The sequence below is a fragment of the Conger conger genome, chromosome 14 (assembly GCF_963514075.1).
Source record: "Conger conger chromosome 14, fConCon1.1, whole genome shotgun sequence".
Taxonomy (NCBI): domain Eukaryota; kingdom Metazoa; phylum Chordata; class Actinopteri; order Anguilliformes; family Congridae; genus Conger; species Conger conger.
This window is the reverse complement of record NC_083773.1, coordinates 2,763,942-2,781,879: the sequence shown is the minus strand read 5'-3', so window position 1 is coordinate 2,781,879 and position 17,938 is coordinate 2,763,942. Positions and strand designations below refer to the sequence as shown.

The 17,938-nt window shown below is 44.9% G+C and overlaps 2 protein-coding genes across 4 annotated transcripts; one reads left to right on the top strand and one right to left on the bottom strand.

Annotated features, from left to right (window-relative positions):
* The first annotated feature begins 1,502 nt into the window (after positions 1–1,502).
* Positions 1,503–12,518, top strand: LOC133109583 (caspase recruitment domain-containing protein 19-like). Of its 3 annotated transcripts, none has more exons than XR_009704738.1 (7): positions 1,503–1,618; positions 4,487–4,626; positions 5,429–5,588; positions 6,001–6,060; positions 7,451–7,516; positions 8,441–9,082; positions 12,297–12,518. XR_009704738.1 is itself a non-coding variant. In XM_061218966.1 (7 exons), exons 1-6 carry the CDS (start codon positions 1,612–1,614, stop codon positions 8,554–8,556), a joined length of 549 nt encoding a protein of 182 aa, XP_061074950.1. In that variant the 5' UTR covers positions 1,503–1,611; the 3' UTR covers positions 8,557–8,569; positions 8,839–10,560. The 3 variants fall into 3 exon arrangements, 2 of the variants coding, with proteins under 2 accessions (XP_061074950.1, XP_061074949.1); XM_061218966.1 differs by lacking the exon at positions 12,297–12,518 and having other exon boundaries at positions 8,441–8,569; positions 8,839–10,560; XM_061218965.1 differs by lacking the exon at positions 12,297–12,518 and having other exon boundaries at positions 8,441–10,560.
* On the bottom strand, positions 11,382–17,762 carry LOC133109585 (ninjurin-1-like). The gene is made up of 3 exons (XM_061218968.1): positions 17,635–17,762; positions 14,548–14,785; positions 11,382–12,435 (listed from the first exon to the last, which is right to left on the bottom strand). The coding sequence occupies exons 1-3, from the start codon at positions 17,674–17,676 to the stop codon at positions 12,302–12,304; spliced, it is 414 nt and encodes a 137-aa protein (XP_061074952.1). The 5' UTR covers positions 17,677–17,762; the 3' UTR covers positions 11,382–12,301.
* Between the last annotated feature and the right edge of the window lie 176 nt (positions 17,763–17,938).

Sequence of the window (17,938 nt, the reverse complement as noted above, 5' to 3'; positions counted from 1 at the left end):
CTGATATCCCTATCCTTGTCTAACCCCCCCCCCCCCCCAAAAAAAATAAATGCACTTATGATGACAACTATGTTTAGAACAGCATTTCATGTGCATTTTGCTAGTTTCTGGATGTGATGCTTCGACTTATGGTAGAACCTATGCACTTGTAAGTCGCTTTGGATTAAAAGCGTCTCCCAAATGACTGAAATGTAAAATGTAAAATGTAAACCATAACCAAACAAAAGCATAACGTTTTTTTGTTTTTTTTATCCTACAAGAACCCTGGTTTTAGTGGAAATATTTACTGCTTATTTAGAATCACCAAAGTAATCTGGCCTCCCCTGATGCCCAAGAGCTCAATCAATGCCTTGAGTACACACTGCTGCATATTTCAACAGACGAAGCAAACAATCCTCTTTTTAATTATCAAATGTAGCGGGTACAGTTCTTAATTAGTTTAATTACTCTGAAGACGTTTGTGGCAAACAGAACCGTGCTGTGAGTGACAGGTGGTCAATATAAGTCTCAGATAAAACATTTTTCTCAAAATCCTTTTGCTGCTTTGTAACTACTTTTTTTCATTCATCGAGAGCAGATTGCATAGTGAAAAGTGCATGTCTTTGCCCTCTGCTGGTCAATCTGTTGAATGGATAATATTGAGCATTGCAAAATACCAACCATCACATAGAAATGAACAAACACACACACAGAGAGACACGTTCATTTTAGTCAATTTGCAGATGTTTGTATCCACTGAAGTTTATGCACAATAGCTACATATAGCTACATATAGCTACATTCTACATATAATCCAGTTACACTGCTGGGTATTTACTGAATTTCTACAGTTTATCTTCCTTGCTCAAGGGTACAATGGCAGTGCCTTATTTGGGAATTGACCATATAAGCTTGGTCCCGCAAGTACATTCATTATCACACAAACATTATGCAAACAAATGAAATAGAGAACTAAAATAATACCCTTACATTCCATAATTTAACATATATACAGCCTTTAGTCTTACTGCGGAAACTATATATATATATATCACTTCATGGCTTTGATTGAAAGTGAAAAATAACCTTGATATTTTTGTATTTTGTAGTCAACCTGAAGAGGCAATGATAATCTCTGCCTCTCACCCAACACCAGGCTTTGGTGCCTAAGCCTCCGCCATGATAGCGAGCAATATTTGGTCACGGTTTTTCCGGAATTTCTATACCTGAATCATATTTTTTTTAATCTAAATACGTCAATACGTATTTTACTTGCAATTGGTTTCTTACTTGAATTGTTACTGTTACATTGATACTGCTGACATGGCCAGGGCAAACTTGAGAAACTCAATGGATATGAAACAAGTTCTTTTACGTAGAAAATATGAATATCAAGTGATGAATCCGATGTGAGACATAGATTCGAATTGAAAGATACATATTGACGTGAAGTATTAGCGTTCATGTTGCACTACTTTTGGGTTGCCTGATGGTTATGAAAGTTATTCGCCACGAGGCGGCGCCGTTGGGCCGACGTTTCCGCGACAGGCGGGCCTGACTGACAGTGAGGAAGTGGCGGCGTGGAGTGGCTCCGAAGGAAGGAAGGAAGAAGAAGTACAAAGACTCTTCACGATGGGAGGTTTGTGAATGCTGTTTCCATATGCTGATGTAGGAATGTTCACGTTCGCATTCACGGCGTTACACATTTACACGAACGACAATTGCATTATGGAAAAAAAAAACACCAAAAAAAACGAGCTTTGTCAAAATTTAAGTTTGAATATAGCGCGTTAAGTCAGTCGGATAATAGGCTACCTCCAGCAACGTTTCAGTATCCAACGTTGGAAAACGGAACTAGAAGTGGTTAAACGGGAGTTATCTTACACTAGCTAGCGAGTAATACTTATGTTACTTCCAAATCCAGTGCCAAACTAGCATACGCTATATAGCTAGCACAATTATCTATCCCAATTTACTTCATGTAACGTAATCCCCCTATTTTAAGTAACCCGCTAAACGTGTTAGTACATGCCTTCCATTGTTTGGCTATCCCTAGTTAGCAGCCGACGTGTGCACTTTTTCCACAAAAGTTTGACATTTCAGCAGCTGGAAATATTTTTCTTAGTTAGATCAGAGCTCAAGAGCTAGCGCTTGAGAGTTTTTTGTTGTTGTCTTTTTGGCATTTTGATCAATATTCAAACTCTCCGGCGACTTTTGTGAATTAGCATGTAAGTTAGCAAATTGGTTAACATGATGGATTTGTAAAGTAAATCATTGTCTGCATTTACCTTGAATGGACCGGACAGTGACGTAAGTTATGCACGGTGTGCAGTCTGAAATGGAACGTATCGAATTGATAACCTTCGTTCCGAGGTCAACTTGTTCAGTGTGGCGCGCTGCAGGGTATCCACTATCCTGCTCACCCGTGAAAGTTTTAAAAGTCTTAATCTTTAAGGTTAATCTTTCGTGTTAATCTTTTTGTCTGGGCAATTGGAATATAGGATTTACGGGTGCAAATCCCAGATTTTAACTCTTATGACTTCAGAAAAGACGCTTAACCCAATTTGAATCGTTCAGTTTACGATTATGGACATCTTGAGTCTTTTTGGGGAAAGCTGTAGCCTAGTGGTTAAGGTACATGATTGGGACCTGGAAGGTTGGTGGTTCAATCAAGACAGGACAACATCTGCACAGCTGTTTGGCCCTTGAGCAAGGCCCTTAGCCCCGCATTGCTCCAGGGGGGATTGTCCCCTGCTTAGTCTAATCAACTGTAAGTTGTTTTGGATAAAAACGACAGATAAATAACCTATTATTATTGACTTTATTTCTCATGTTTACAGAGATTCTTCATGAATTCAGTGGCAGTGCAATACGATGAAGTGAGGTTTTGTGTGCAAAGGGTAGAAGAGATTGTTCTCACTGATTTCTGTACACCTTTGGACACCAGCTTTGGAACTGATTTTGTACACAGTCACTTTAATTAGGTGCTTAGTACTGAGCTCAGGGTTGTTCTCCAGTGGCTTGTTTTGCCTGATACCGATGCCGTAATGCACGAGAGGGCATAGGAAGAAGTGCAGCATGTTGTGCATCTACAGTGAATGCTTTGCATCGCCTGCATTTGCAATAGGCTGCATGGTAAATGGTTGGAATGTATATAGCGCCTTTATCCAAAGCACTGTACAATTGATGCCTCTCATTCTACCATTCACACACACACACACACACACACACACACACCAACGGCGATTGGCTGCCATGCAAGGCACCAACCAGCTCTGCATTTGTTCTTTGTTGCAGTCGTGAGTAAGACATACAGTATGTCTATTATGTGAATACATTCTTGCATTTTATCAGAAAAAAAAAGTACATTGCAATTTGAAAGGCTGACATTAAAACAGTTGTTTTCTGTTTTCTGCTGCACATTGGTAGTTGGATGATTTTCAGCTGCCTCTCCCTTCTCCCAGTGAGGTCTGTGTAGGGTCATGGTCTTAGACAATTATGAGCCCCCTCCACTGTGGCTTGCAAGTGTTCCCATTGTGTGGGCCTTGTGTTAAAGGAGCACTGTCACACGTTTTCACGTTGAGCTTATTTGGATTAAATTCTTAAATTATGTGTTTTGGCATTTTTTAAATCACTGTCAGTGCATCAATGTAGCTGTTTCCCAAATATGGGACAATACTTATCAAAACAAAGACGTCCAGTGGACAGCCACCCATCCAGGCGATCGCATGACACTCCCAGAAAATACGGTAACATTAGCATACAAATATCACAGAACCTACCTTGGCTAGCCTGAGGACATGAGGACAGTTCATAACCCAGTCTCTGCATTCCAGGGTGGAGTCCGAGCGCCCGTTGCCTTCTGGGAAACACAGGCTGGAGATTCGAGCCTGTGACGTCACTGGTCGTGTTTGTTTTGAGAAGATTATGGTCATGGTTCATTTGGGGGCGACATGGCTCAGGCAGTAAGAGCAGTCGTCTGGCAGTCGGAGGGTTGCCGGTTCGATCCCCCACCCGGGCTGTGTCGAAGTGTCCCTGAGCAAGACACCAAACCCCTAAATGCTCCTGACGAGCTGGTTGGTGCCTTGCATGGCAGCCAATCGCCGTTGGTGTGTGTGAGTGTGCGTATGAATGGGTGAATGACAAGCATCAATTGTACAACGCTTTGGATAAAGGCGCTATATAAATGCCAACCATTTACCATTCATTTTCAGCAGTGGTCAGAATCGGCTGCTTTCATGCTATGCACACAGTCTTGTTTTGCCTAAAAGCCTTTGTTGAAAACACTATGAATGAATGCATCTGAGAAAGCATGGCCCGTCTGTGTGTGGTGTAGATGGAGATTGTTTAGTTTCTGGCCCTCTGGGGCTTTTTGACATTACTTCAGGTTTAGTGTATGTTTTAAATTGGGGCCCATGCAGTGTTTGTGTGCGGCCCCTTTAAGAGGCGTTGCCATGGCGCTGGCTGGGTGTAATAAGAGCGCTGTGCGTCTGTGTGTGTTGTGCAGACAGCTTCCACGAGCAGCTGCAGGTGGACTCCCGGTTCCTCCGGTCCGACAAGCGCCTGGACACCGAACTGGTGGACAAACTGATCCTGCAGCTGAACCGGATCTACCCACAGATCCTCAACGACAAGGAGGCCCACAGGGTAAGGGCAGTCAGAGGTCCCCTCCACCAGGGGGTGCTGTAGGCAGAGCTGTTTGTCAAAGGCGTAACCACGGGGTTTGCATTGCCAGGGTTTGCCTAAACACTGGCTGTGCTCCAAAAAGCTCGCTACTACTAAGGCTACCTGCACACTGTGTTTGCCTTTGATAGGACGTACTGCCACGCGTTCTGTCTGAGTGTAAATAAAGGTGAAACATTTCAAAAGAGGATATGGATATCACTGGTCGTTTTTCTTTGTTGGTAGATTGTATTACTGGTGTTACTTTGATCATAGTGTGCAAGGATGCATCTGAGGAATTGCTGTGCATTCGTGCTGTCACGTGCTTGATTCATGCTGCTGTGCTGCATAATTTTCATGAGGTAGCATGAAGGTATACAGTTGTGTTCAAATAAATAGCATGTGTCTGGAATCATTCCCATAATGCCACTGAAAGAATATGGCCCGCCGAGTCCAGAAATTACTCAGTGCAGCAGTTAATTTGGGGGCGAATTTGGCTCTCTCGGTAAGAACCGTCATCTGCTTACCGGTTCAATTCCACCCTGGGTGTGTAGAAGTGTCCCTGAGAAAGACACCTAACCCCCAAATGCTCCTGACGAGCTGGTTGGCGCCTTGCATGGCAACCAATCACCGTCGGTGTGTGAGTGTGTTAATGAGTGGATCAGAAGCATCAATTGTACAGCGCTTTGGATCAAGGCGCTGTATAAATTCCACAATTTATCAGGTACCATTTGCCATTGATCCGGGCAGACCCAGTCACGGCGTTTTCGCTCGCCTTGTGTTCTAGTTCCGGAATCTGGATGTGCCCACCGGCATCCGATTGGCCGAGCTCCTGACGCACTTGCAGGAGAAGGGTGAGGAGGCGTGCCACGAGTTCTACAGGGCCCTGCACCTCCACGTGGAGGAGGTGTACTTCAGCCTCCCCACACGGGTCAGCCGCAGATGGGGTGAGTCTGCCTGCGCACGCCCGCTGAGACCATGCCGATGAGGGCGAATCTCACGATATTATATTAACCGCTGGGGCGACATTGGCTCAGGCGGTGAGAGCGGTCGTCTGGCAGTCGGAGGGTTGCCGGTTTGATCCCCCGCCCGGGCTGTGTCGAAGTGTCCCTGAGAAACTCCCAAATGCTCCTGACGAGCTGGTCGGTGCCTTGCATGGCAGCCGATCGCCGCCGAGTGTGAACGGGTGAATGAGAAGCGTCAATTGTGGAGCGCTTTTGATAAAGGCGCTATATAAATGCATTTACTGCAATTTTTTTTCTTCCATTTCATTTGACTGAACCTGTAGGATTGTTCATCATTCAGTAGTGTAGTCGCTGTTGCGTGCGGATTATGACTGCGCTTCCGTGTTCTCTCCAGAGCCCAATGGATTCTCCCGCATGCCCCTGGCGAAGGAGAGATTCGTGCTGAACGACAGGAGTAAGTGGGAGCGCCGCGCTGGTGTCAAACGCATCCCGACAGAGATCGGACTCCACGTTTAGACAACCATTGTTTGAGCCCAACCTGGTTGCTCTTGCCAGTACGTGCCAGTACCACAGCCACGTGCAACAGCACCCCGGGCGCCTCGAAATCACGGGCACAAGCTATGACACGAGACGGCTTGAACAAGGCGTGTTGCTCTCTGATCGCCAGATCCCTTCGGGCCGCCGAGGGACGGGGCGTGGGCGGTGTATCCCTCAGCTAACACTAATTGGGTTAGACAGGGTACAATTGGCTACCAAATTGGGAGAAAAAGGGAAAAATCTGGAAAAAATAAAAACATTGAATAAAAAATGATATAACCGCTACCATCTCGCCACGGATTATCACGTTTATAGGCTACCATAGTTGTGAATCCTTAAAACTTGTTTGACAGTTATTTTCAAGAAATGCAGAATTTTCCTGACAATATATGTTCTAACGATCCTTGATACCATTTCTCTACATCAAAAAAATCATGTTACTGTATAAGAACAAAAATATACAATTCAGAAGTTGAATGAATAAATGCATTGGTTTTTTGGGGTTTTTTTTTCTTTTTCTTAGCTCACTTTTATTCCACGTCCGGCCAACATAATTCCGGTTTGGTAGAAATACGATTTGAGTCAGACATATTTACGGAACCAAATATCCCACCTGGTTATGAAGCTATTGTTTTGAAAGGTTTGGCTTTCAATTCCTAAATGGCTTATTGAAATTACTGCCAAGAAACCATTGTTTGAGCGAATTATATTGAATAAGTTTCCTCTTATTTCTTTAAAATGGAGGCCTTTCAGTTCACGATGGTTAGATATGATTCCTGTGGGTTAGATTTCCATAGCACTGTTTAGGTTACAGTAAGTAGGTTTTACTTGCGGTAAGTTCAATGCTATATGAAGTAAAGGGCTTGACCCTATTTTTTTGCCTATGAATGTTTTATTTTATAAACATTTAGCAATATTCCGCAGTCCTTCTGCCCCAAAAAGAACTGTATTGAATAAGAAAACTCTATGCACTTCTATGTTTACTTTGCTTCGTATCAGTTGTCTACAATTACGTGAAACTTGACACCGTTTAAAAATGCAGCAAGTTAAATACACTATGTTTGATTCCTGCTTTTTGAAAAGTATTTTTTTCTTCAGTGACACAGATATCGTGATGTATCGTTATTGGTTTTCTTGCGATACATGCGATACACGAACACCTGTATCGTGATAACTTTCGTATCGTGATAACTTTCGTATCGTGATAACTTTCGTATCGTGAGATTCGCACCCCGAGTCAGCAGTGGTGTTCAGTAGCAAAGCGTGGCCTGCAGTGGTCGGTAGGGCTCATCCTCTACTCCTTGCAGGTCCCTGGTTCTTCCTGGGCTGTTTCAGCATTGCAGTGGGGCTGACACTGCTGTACTACTGTGCAGGTGAGTTAGAGAATGCAGTTCCCCTCATAGCTGTACTACTGTGCAGGTGAGTTAGAGAATGCAGTTCCCCCTCAGAGTAGCTGTACTACTGTGCAGGTGAGTTAGAGAATGCAGTTCCCCTCATAGCTGTACAACTGTGCAGGTGAGTTAGAGAATGCAGTTCCCCTCATAGCTGTACTACTGTGCAGGTGAGTTAGAGAATGCAGTTCCCCCTCAGAGTAGCTGTACTACTGTGCGGGTGAGGTAGAGAATGCAGTTCCCCTCAGAGTAGCTGTACTACTGTGCAGGTGAGTTAGAGAATGCAGTTCCCCCTCAGAGTAGCTGTACTACTGTGGAGGTGAGGTAGAGAATGCAGTCCCCCTCAGAGTAGCTGTACTACTGTGCCAGGTGAGGTAGAGAATGCAGTTCCCCCTCAGAGTAGCTGTACTACTGTGCCGGTGAGTTAGAGAATGCAGTCCCCCTCAGAGTAGCTGTACTACTGTGCAGGTGAGTTAGAGAATGCAGTTCCCCTCAGAGTAGCTGTACTACTGTGCAGGTGAGTTAGAGAATGCAGTTCCCCTCAGTGTAGCTGTACTACTGTGCCAGGTGAGTTAGAGAATGCAGTTCCCCCTCAGAGTAGCTGTACTACTGTGCAGGTGAGTTAGAGAATGCAGTTCCCCCTCAGAGTAGCTGTACTACTGTGCAGGTGAGGTAGAGAATGCAGTTCCCCCTCAGAGTAGCTGTACTACTGTGCAGGTGAGTTAGAGAATGCAGTCGCCCCAGAGTACTGCCCCCAGTACACATTGCAGGACATCCTCCAGTACTCCACACGATAGCTCATAGTACTGCCCCCGGTCCCCCCACAGTACTGCCCCCTTTACCCCTAAGAATACTGTGTGTGCACGTTGACCGGTGACTGTGCTGCTCTCTCCCACCGCCCCACAGACCGTCAGGTCCTGGGGGACCCCAGCAAGGTGTTGGGGGTCACCGCTCTGGGCCTGGGCCGCACGGCCGAAGAGCTCCTCATCTCCTACACAGAGGACGGCTGCCGGACACCCTAGTTCCCACGGCAAGGTGGGAACACCAAAATCCCTACAGAAACTACAGGATGGGCCTGGATGGGACTTTTTAAACGCACGTATAAACTGTACACGTATATTCCTGTACACATATATACCCGTTTGCTTTTTGCAGCGTACTGTAATTGTTGAATATTGTCCATGTACAAATCCCCTCTCAGCTGAGGCTTCCCGGCCTCGATCACACTCGCACACAGTGGCCAATCGGTGCCTCCCAATTTCATCCGACCACATTAGTGGGCTAAACGTTTTTGAATTGTTCAGGCCCCTCGTTGAGTGCGAGCAGTCGGAGGTAGCTTGTGGTGGTGGAGCTGAATCTGCAGTGCGGGGCACCGTCCGCCCGGATCGATGCACGAGGTGAAGAACCGCGGACTCGCCTACGGTGGCCGAACGGCTAGAGCATCGCGGACTCTGCTGTAAGGGGGTGGGATGAGGTCCGAGTCCACTCAGTCCAGACTTCCCCCCCAGTCTGCAGTCGCCCCGAGGTCATCCCGGGGCATCGGTCCACGTGACTTCTCAGGTTTCGCAAGAAAACGAACATCACTACAGTCACAAACGACGCCGTCGCTGCATCACAAGCCCGTGTCATTACCACCACGGTCACAGCTGGTGAAATCACCGTCACAGTTAATGACATCACTGTCACAATAATGACATCACCCTCACTAGCTTGGCTCCCGGGGGGGGGGGGGTGCCCATCTTCACCAGGTCGTCACAATCACAATCACAACCTTAAGCCTTTTATTATTATTGTTATTGCTGTCGTTTTGGTTATTAGCGTATATGCACATATGCAAGTGAGTTTGGGTCTTGGGAGTCTTTATGCAAATTATGAAAATGTTTTTCTACTGAACAGCAGTGTATTATCTGGGCCTCAAACCCATAACCTTCAGGTCAATAATCTGGTGTTCTGGGCCCTGCACCATGAAATTCACAGGAAACGGTAACACGAAAGGTCGATAATTCAAAACGGCAGTATTACTTGTGAAATTATGTCCTTTTCATATTGTCCTAGCATTAGCATGTCTGCTTTTTTATATTATAAGGTATATACAAATGCAGTCAGCACAGGTACCTATCTATATCTTTGAACTAGCACTGTGTGCTGTGGTCTTAAAATCATGGAAGATGGTTTCAGCATTACATTTGGTGATGGGTAATTTTCATATATCCTGATGTTATAATATTGTAATTTGTCACAGGCATGTTATAGGGCTATAGGGGTTCCCAAAGGACCCACAGCCCACTTAATGTGCAGTTACATTTTCTGGGACGTGACGTTACAGCCTAGGTTTTCCTACAAAACAGTTTGTTCTTAACAAAAGTCAGAACAACTGCATTCATATTGTAATGTGCAAATGTTCACCGTTGTGCATATCTTTGGGAAGTGGCTAATTAAAGGTACAATAGGTAAGATTTTGATATCCAGCATTGACATTGTTACAAGACCATTGTAAATCCCTTCCTGTCAGTGAAAAAAAGCTCACTGACATGTTGACTCACCCTCTGCCTGTGTTTATAGTCCTTAAATTCGGGTTTCGAAATATGCAGTTAATGGGCCGGCACTCTGTACCAAAACATTGCATCGATGTACAATAATTCAAGCTCATTGGTTGAAAATTGGTTCCAACTGCCACAGCCAATGGCGTTTCAACATCAGCGGGTTTACAAAGAAGGGGGAGGGATAAACTGTTTTATTTTGAGCGTGTTTGTTGCTGCAATTCCTCTCTTGACCGTTAGAAGTCTGAAATTACCTATTGCACCTTTAAGGTAAACCCGCCACTTAAATGCCTGATGTCATGTTTGTATTTTGGGGTTTATGCCGCAGGTCAGTGCTTTTAGCCTTGTGATTGTCTGTGAGCATGCCAGACTGCAGGGCCTTCTTGTCCTCAGTCTCTCTGATCTAGCCTTTGGATGCCTTGTCCTCACGTATGCCAATGTTCTGTAATATCTTTCTGACGTCATAATAAAACTAGCTACCAATCAGCACTCGGTCTGGCAATGAATCATTATAAGGTGTCATTGATTACTCAAGTAGAACTGACCTTAGTAGTACCTTAGTACTACGCTAGTGCCGTAGTACGTTAGTACCGTAGTACCTTAACCAGTAGTGGTTAAGGTACATGACTGGGACCCGCAAGGTCAGCGGTTCGATCCCCGGTGTAGCCACAATAAGATCCACACAGCCATTGGGTTCTTGAGCAAGACCCTTAACCCTGCATTGCTCCAGGGGAGGATTGTCTCCTGTAAGTCACTTTGAATAAAAGCCATTAATGTAATATAGAACTCAAACATCAACAGTATATGATGCCTGCATATTTGCTCTTGGAGTTAAAATGTGCTACATACGGAGGGGCATTCCACCAGGCTTGATTCGGTGCGAGATGAGATCTAGTTTTAGGTAAACAGTGAGCACTTAGGTACCCTTTAGTGGGAGGAAAAGTACCAGCATTGTCGGGCTGAATGGCCCGTGCTTATCATTATGCCATTAATCACAGGATTTCAGCGAGCCTCATGTTTCCCTCCGGGGACAGGAGGTCTGAGTATGGGAGAACGATTAGATGAATGCCTGGCACCAGCAGGAGGGTGCAGAGTCTTGCCGCCCATTATTTCATGTGAGCAAACCCAGGTCAAGCCATGCACGTATAAACCTGTACATGAAAAAGAAATTCATTGGAATGGAATTGATTCCAACACTGGCAAACTTGTGTTCTCACCATTTAAATATTGCAGAAGGCAGTGATTCAACAATTCAAAGTCAGGTTTGTTTTACATTTTATTTTAAAATGACTAAAAAAACAGGTAATCGTGAATGAGGTATATGCCAATCCTAAATCCATATGTCTGTATAGTTCATACCATAGCTGTATGTAAACAAGGCTTATTTACACAGGACACAGAACAGAAAACGGAAATTCCAAATTCTAGGTTAAAACAATCAGTTATCAGTATACACAAAGTGCAAATAACGTTATATTGCAATGTTCTATTGCTCCAAGCTCAATTCATATTTCTCCTCCAAAACACAGTATGAAACTAGACCTTTCTGTGTAAATAATGACTCGTTCATTGCAGAGAGGCATGCGCGGGCTTTAAGGCAGGAATATGGTGATAACAGTGGCTATGCTCAGCAGGGTTGTCTGGGTCTCATCCATATTAAAATACAGCCTTGGGTTTTTCTTTCTTTTCTTTTTTGACATTTATTTTAGATTTTTCCCTTTTTCTCCCAATTTGGTTGCCAATTTTCTCCCATCTAATCCAATTAGAGTTAGTGTTAGATACACCGCCCACACCCTGTCCCTCAGCGGCCCGAAGGAGAGCGACACGCCTTCTTCAAGCCGTCTCGTCTCATGCTCGTGACCGCGATTCCAGAGGCGCCCAAGGTGCTTTTTTTTGTGCAGCGATCTACTAACCCTGCCACGTCCCTCCCTCTGGAGCAGCGAGCCAATTATGCCGCTCCACGAGAGCCGGCCAATCTTGGCTTTTAACAGGACCTGGTCCTCGGTGTGAAACTGCAACAAACTGCAACCGCTGCATCTTAGCCTGTTCGCCACCCCGGTTCGATGGGTTTTTCTTTATTGTCATGGAAGAAAGAATATGGGAAAGTGGAATAATGAGCCATGCATGCAGTACACAGTACCCATGCACACCTGTGAATATACCCGCACCTGTACCTGTGTGACAGCTCAACAGTAGGGTTTTCATTTCTGTCCTGTTGCCAGGCGTTTCAGTGGGAGTGCTGCACACCAAAGGCTGTGATGCAGACGTTCACGACCACGACGATGAAGATCATTCCGGTCACAATGTTCTCCAGCACGTCCAGTTTGTAGTGCTTGCTCGGGTCGTTCAGATTCCACTTCACTGCAAGAGGAAGAAGCAAAAGGCTGAAAACACTCTAAATAAAACCTTTAGAATTGAGTCACCTCACCAGGCAGCCTGTCCTAGGCCCCTGCTCAGTTAATTTATGTAAAAAAAATGTATCCAAAAAATGAGGGTTTTTTTTTTTAATTCTTAATTTTAAAAAAAGAAGTCTTGAGACTGCCTCACAGCAAGGAGGTCCTGGGTTCGAATCCCCGTCGGCCGGGGCCTCTCTGTGCGGAGTTTGCATGTTCTCCCCGTGTTTGCGTGGGTTTCCTCCGGGTACTCCGGTGTCCTCCCACAGTCCAAAGACATGCAGGTTAGGCTGATTGGAGAGTCTAAATTGCCCATAGGTATGAGTGTGTGAGTGAATGGTGTGTGTGCCCTGCAATGGACTGGCGACCTGTCCAGGGTGTATTCCTGCCTTCCGCCCAATGTATGCTGGGATAGGCTCCAGCCCCCCTGCGACCCTGTTCAGGATAAGCGGGTTCAGAAAATGGATGGATGGGTTTCTTGAGACTTTCAATGACATTCCTTCTGGAAATAAAATTTTATTCCACGAAAAGTGGCACAATATCCTCCACACTGCAAAATATGGGGAGAAGCTAGGCTAACAAAGTTAAGCTTTGTTTCACTTTTCCCGGCCTCATCCAGTGCATTCCATGGCCATTCCAGAGTATTGCCACAGTCAAAGGATGACAGTGGAGTTGGCAGTAATGACCACAAACAAATGTGCAATTTTTCAGGGACACGAATGGGTAAAAATCTACAAAAAGTAGGAGTATAATAAAAATGTTTACAGTTAAATACATGCACTGTCAGGTTTTGGGACGAAAGAACCAATCAGACTCAGGGAGGCAGTGAAATGGCAAGTTTTAATGAAGGGGCAGACAGAGCGTAATCCAAACAGGCAGACGGGTGATCGGTCCAAACGGGGCAGAGGTACAGAAATCGTAATCCAAAGAGAGTGTCCAAAGAGCAGATGTAACGGGTGAGAAATTGCCTGAGTCTGCGGTGGGATTTGAACCCCGGCCTCTCACACGTCCAAATATTTGCTGAACAAACAAGTCACCAGTCAGCTAAAGACGAACTCGCCCCTAGCCAAGGGCAACAACGTTCTTTTGAATTTGAGGGTTACGTTGCGGTAACCTGCTACAAGCCTTCACTTTCTAGTGAACTAGCTGAGCTAACCACACTACACTCGCCCGCCTTTCACTTCCCCTCCATTTGAAACTCTGCACCAACCTTCTTTTTTTTTTTTCACTCCCACCCAGATTTGAGTCACGGCCCCAACGCAACGGTTGAGAAATTGCCTGAGTCTGAGGTGGGATTTGAACCCCGGCCTCTCACTATTTGTTGAACAAACGAGTCGCCAGTCAGCTAAAGACGAACTCGCCCCTAGCCAAGGGCAACAACGTTCTTTTGAATTTGAGGGTTACGTTGAGGTAACCTGCTACAAGCCTTCACTTTCACTGCGCTTACTAGTGAAGTAGCTGAGCTAACCACACTACACTCACCCGTCTTGGACTTCCCCTCCATTTGGGAAACTCTGCACCAACCTTTTTTTTTTTTTTTTTCTCACTCCCACCCAGATCACGGCCCCAATGTAACGGGTGAGAAATTGCCTAGTCTGAAGTGGGATTTGAACCCCGGCCTCTCAGTCGTCCAAATATTTGTTGAACAAACAAGTTACCAGTCAGCTAAAGAACGAACTCGCCCCTAGCAGGGGGTTGCCTGAGGTAACCGTGCTACACAAGCAGGGGTCATGAACGAAAAATCCAGAGCAGAGCACAGGTATGGGGAAGCTAGAACCGGGATCAGGAACAGAAACGCAGACAGACGAACTAGCAACACAAAACTGAAAAGGACGGGTTTAAATACACTAACTGATTGACATCCACAGAAACGGGTGAAATGAATGTAAAGAGACAGGAAGTACATATAAGGAGTGGGGAGGCGGGGAACATGAAATGAAACATGGGTGGAACAAATAAATGAGGGAATGAAACTTGGAAACAGACTACGGTGGTCACAGAGGGACACGAGAGGCGAAAAAAACACCAGGAAATCGGGAAACGGAAAAACGCAGAGGCCGACATGCGCACGCTCGCTCACCGATGAAGATGAGGAGGATGCCCACGATGACCTGCAGGATGAGCGAGATGCTGATGAGCGTGACCAGGAGGGCGTAGAGCTTGGCCTCGGGGCCTTGCTCCAGGACGACCTTCAGCTGTGAGGCGTTGGCCATCAGCAGGGCCACGTCCAGCATGCTCTCTGCGGCACTCTTCTTGTTGGCGTAGTTGTTCATGTTGAGTGGCTCCTTACAGCGCCCCGATTGCCTGGCCGGAGGAGGCTGAGCACAGAGGCGCACATTAGCACTGGCACAGTGGTTATTAACACCAGCACAGAGACGCACTTTAACGCTAGCACAGTGGTTATTAACACCAGCACAGAGACGCACTTTAACGCTAGCACAGTGGTTATTAACACCAGCACAGAGGCACACATTAGCACTGGCACAGTGGTTATTAACACCAGCACAGAGGCACACATTAGCACTGGCACAGTGGTTATTAACACCAGCACAGAGGCACACATTAGCACTGGCACAGTGGTTATTAACACCAGCACAGAGGCACACATTAGCACTGGCACAGTGGTTATTAACACCAGCACAGAGACGCACATTAGCACTGGCACAGTGGTTATTAACACCAGCACAGAGGCACACATTAGCACTGGCACAGTGGTTATTAACACCAGCACAGAGGCGCACATTAGCACAGGCACAGTGGTCATTAACACCAGCACAGAGGCACACATTAGCACTGGCACAGTGGTCATTAACACCAGCACAGAGATGCACTTTAACGCTAGCACAATGGTTATTAACACCAGCGCAGAGACGCACTTTAACGCTAGCACAGTGGTTATTAACACCAGCACAGAGGCACACATTAGCACTGGCACAGTGGTTATTAACACCAGCACAGAGACGCACTTTAACGCTAGCACAGTGGTTATTCACACCAGCACAGAGGCATACATTAGCACTGGCACAGTGGTTATTAACACCTGCGCAGAGACGCACATTAGCACTGGCACAGTGGTTATTAACACCAGCGCAGAGACGCACATTAACGCTAGCATAATGGTTATGAACACCAGTACAGGCGCATATTAACACTAGCACAATGGTTATGAACACCAGTACAGACGCATATTAACGCTAGCACAATGGTTATGAACACCAGTACAGACGCATATTAATGCTCACACAATGGTCATTAACACCAGCACAGAGATGCACATTAATGCTAGCATAGTGGCCATTAACACCTTTCCAGTGTTTTATTTCAGGTCCTTAATGTAGCCTAATTTAGACTCTCCAATCAGGCTACAGTTATATTACATTACATTATAGGCATTTGGCAGACGCTCTTATCCAGAACCCATAATTAGGGATAAATGCACTCAAAACCCTAGAGGGAAGTACAGTTTTAAGTGCTTGAAGTGTCCTCATAGATGACCTGAACCATTGTAGATTCTTTGGATAACAAACTGACCAAGACCAATAAAAATGACCAATAAAACAGACAACTATAACAGTGAGACTAGTAAAATAAGTGTGATATTCTTCCGATCAATGTTTTGGCAAAGTGGAATATATATTATATTATTTTTAGCTTTTGCTACTTTGGATTTTGTTTACAAAAGATTCAGCACTGCTCATAGCACTCCAATGGGTCTTGTGTTCAGAATAACCATACCGCCTTGTCTATGTTACTGTTATTTTACCAGGTAATAGTCCCATTGAGATTTACATCTCTTTTACAAGGGAGTCCTGGCCAAAAGGGCTTAAAATATAACAAATAACACAGATGCTGCATTACACACAGCGAGACACAGAAGAACATACACACTATACAAATAATTTAGGCTAAAATAAGTAAAAACATTTAGGTAAAACAAGCGCATAGTGTCCATTGCATCGCCGATAAGCAGTTTAAAATTTTCTAAAGGTATCAGTGTATTAAGTTTGATTCTCTCTTGTAGCTTCTTCTATGCTGACGGAGCAGCATACACATAAATGTATATGATCATGATTAGGATCACCATTCGCGTCTCATCCTGACAAATGAACTAGTCGATCCACTAAAACGAATCGGATTTGACAACACCGTGCCGACCGGCGATATGTTACGTCACTATGAAGGAACAGTAAAAGAACAACGTGACTTCGATCCCTCCGTTGCAGCGCTGCTCGTTGAAGACGCATAAACGACTTGCCCCAAAACCCAGCTGTAGCCAAACTAGATTTGTCAATATTTCACAGAAATTTGCTCTGGAATATGCTTGTCACAGGAATTGTAGGTAGTCTTGCCGCTGTTTGTGAGTGGCGGAATCTGAAGTAGGCTAGTCTTTATGAGGTCCTTTGTCGTTCGGCGTAATCAAAAGAAGGTGTATGCATTATGTAATGCACGTTTTTGGTGGCCGACAGGTGGCTTTTAACCCGTAAAATGAGCACATATTTAACCATATAAAACAATGTTTTTCACGGCCATTGGAATGTACAATTTAAAATACTTGATACATTTTGTTTTGTACTCATTCTACTGATTTTAAATGGACGTGAATGAGATATCACAAATAATAATTAGACATTATGACACCTATGCGAAAACTTCGTGAATTGTTAAGCCCAACAAATGCTATTCTAAGCTTATTTGTTTTCAAGCTGGGCGCAGTAAAATTGTAGTCAAGAAGTAAAAACAAGTTAATTCCCCAGAAAATCACAAATCGTAACTGAGACCACGACAACTCACGTATGTCACCCATCAACTAGGCTGCTCTATAATGAAAAATACACTCTTAAAACCTTTTTAATGTAATATCTATAAAACAAGGATAATATCAATAGATTTCGGACGAACTGAATTGCAGAACAAGTCTACAGTAGACCTCGCGGTTCAGGCTACCACCGGGCATAAATTATACATTACCCGAGGCTATATCTCCATTTAAAATTATACATTACCCGAGGCTATAGAAGAACGCGCATCTATTAGGGTCACTAATTCCAAGAACGTGTTAATTAAAACAGCAGCAGATGTGCCCTGATAGCAAACGGGCTAATGCTCCAATGTCGCGGAATACGGTCTCGCCAGTTCCTCTGTAGCCTTACTGTATCAGGTATCTTACCTCTTCTGCATCTCCTTTCAATTCCATATGTTCCGAAGTCATGATACCCGTTAAAACGCGGTGGGATCCTTTTACTTCAAGTGTTCCGACGTACTATGAGCTCGCTGTATATAACAAGGGGCATCTGAAAAAATTTCCGCCCGTTTTCCGTCAAGGGGCGTAGAGCAACAATGCGGAATGCACACTTCGAAAACGAAAGTAACTTTCCCATTTCGCGCTGATGATTTAAGACCCAACATCATTTGGCATAAAATGTAGGCCACACGTAAACTAAACCAATATGTGGTTAGGTAGGTTAAGTCAG

Excerpts from the sequence above, each read along its gene's own strand:
- LOC133109585 (XM_061218968.1), bottom strand. The coding sequence starts at position 17,676 with ATGACTTCGGAACATATGGAATTGAAAGGAGATGCAGAAGAG. Across the intron at positions 14,786-17,634 it reads TGAAAGGAGATGCAGAAGAG|CCTCCTCCGGCCAGGCAATC; the intron begins GTAAGATACCTG and ends CTCTGTGCTCAG. Across the intron at positions 12,436-14,547 it reads CATCCTCCTCATCTTCATCG|TGAAGTGGAATCTGAACGAC; the intron begins GTGAGCGAGCGT and ends TTCCTCTTGCAG.
- LOC133109583 (XM_061218966.1), top strand. Across the intron at positions 5,589-6,000 it reads ACGGGTCAGCCGCAGATGGG|AGCCCAATGGATTCTCCCGC; the intron begins GTGAGTCTGCCT and ends TGTTCTCTCCAG. Across the intron at positions 6,061-7,450 it reads ATTCGTGCTGAACGACAGGA|GTCCCTGGTTCTTCCTGGGC; the intron begins GTAAGTGGGAGC and ends TACTCCTTGCAG.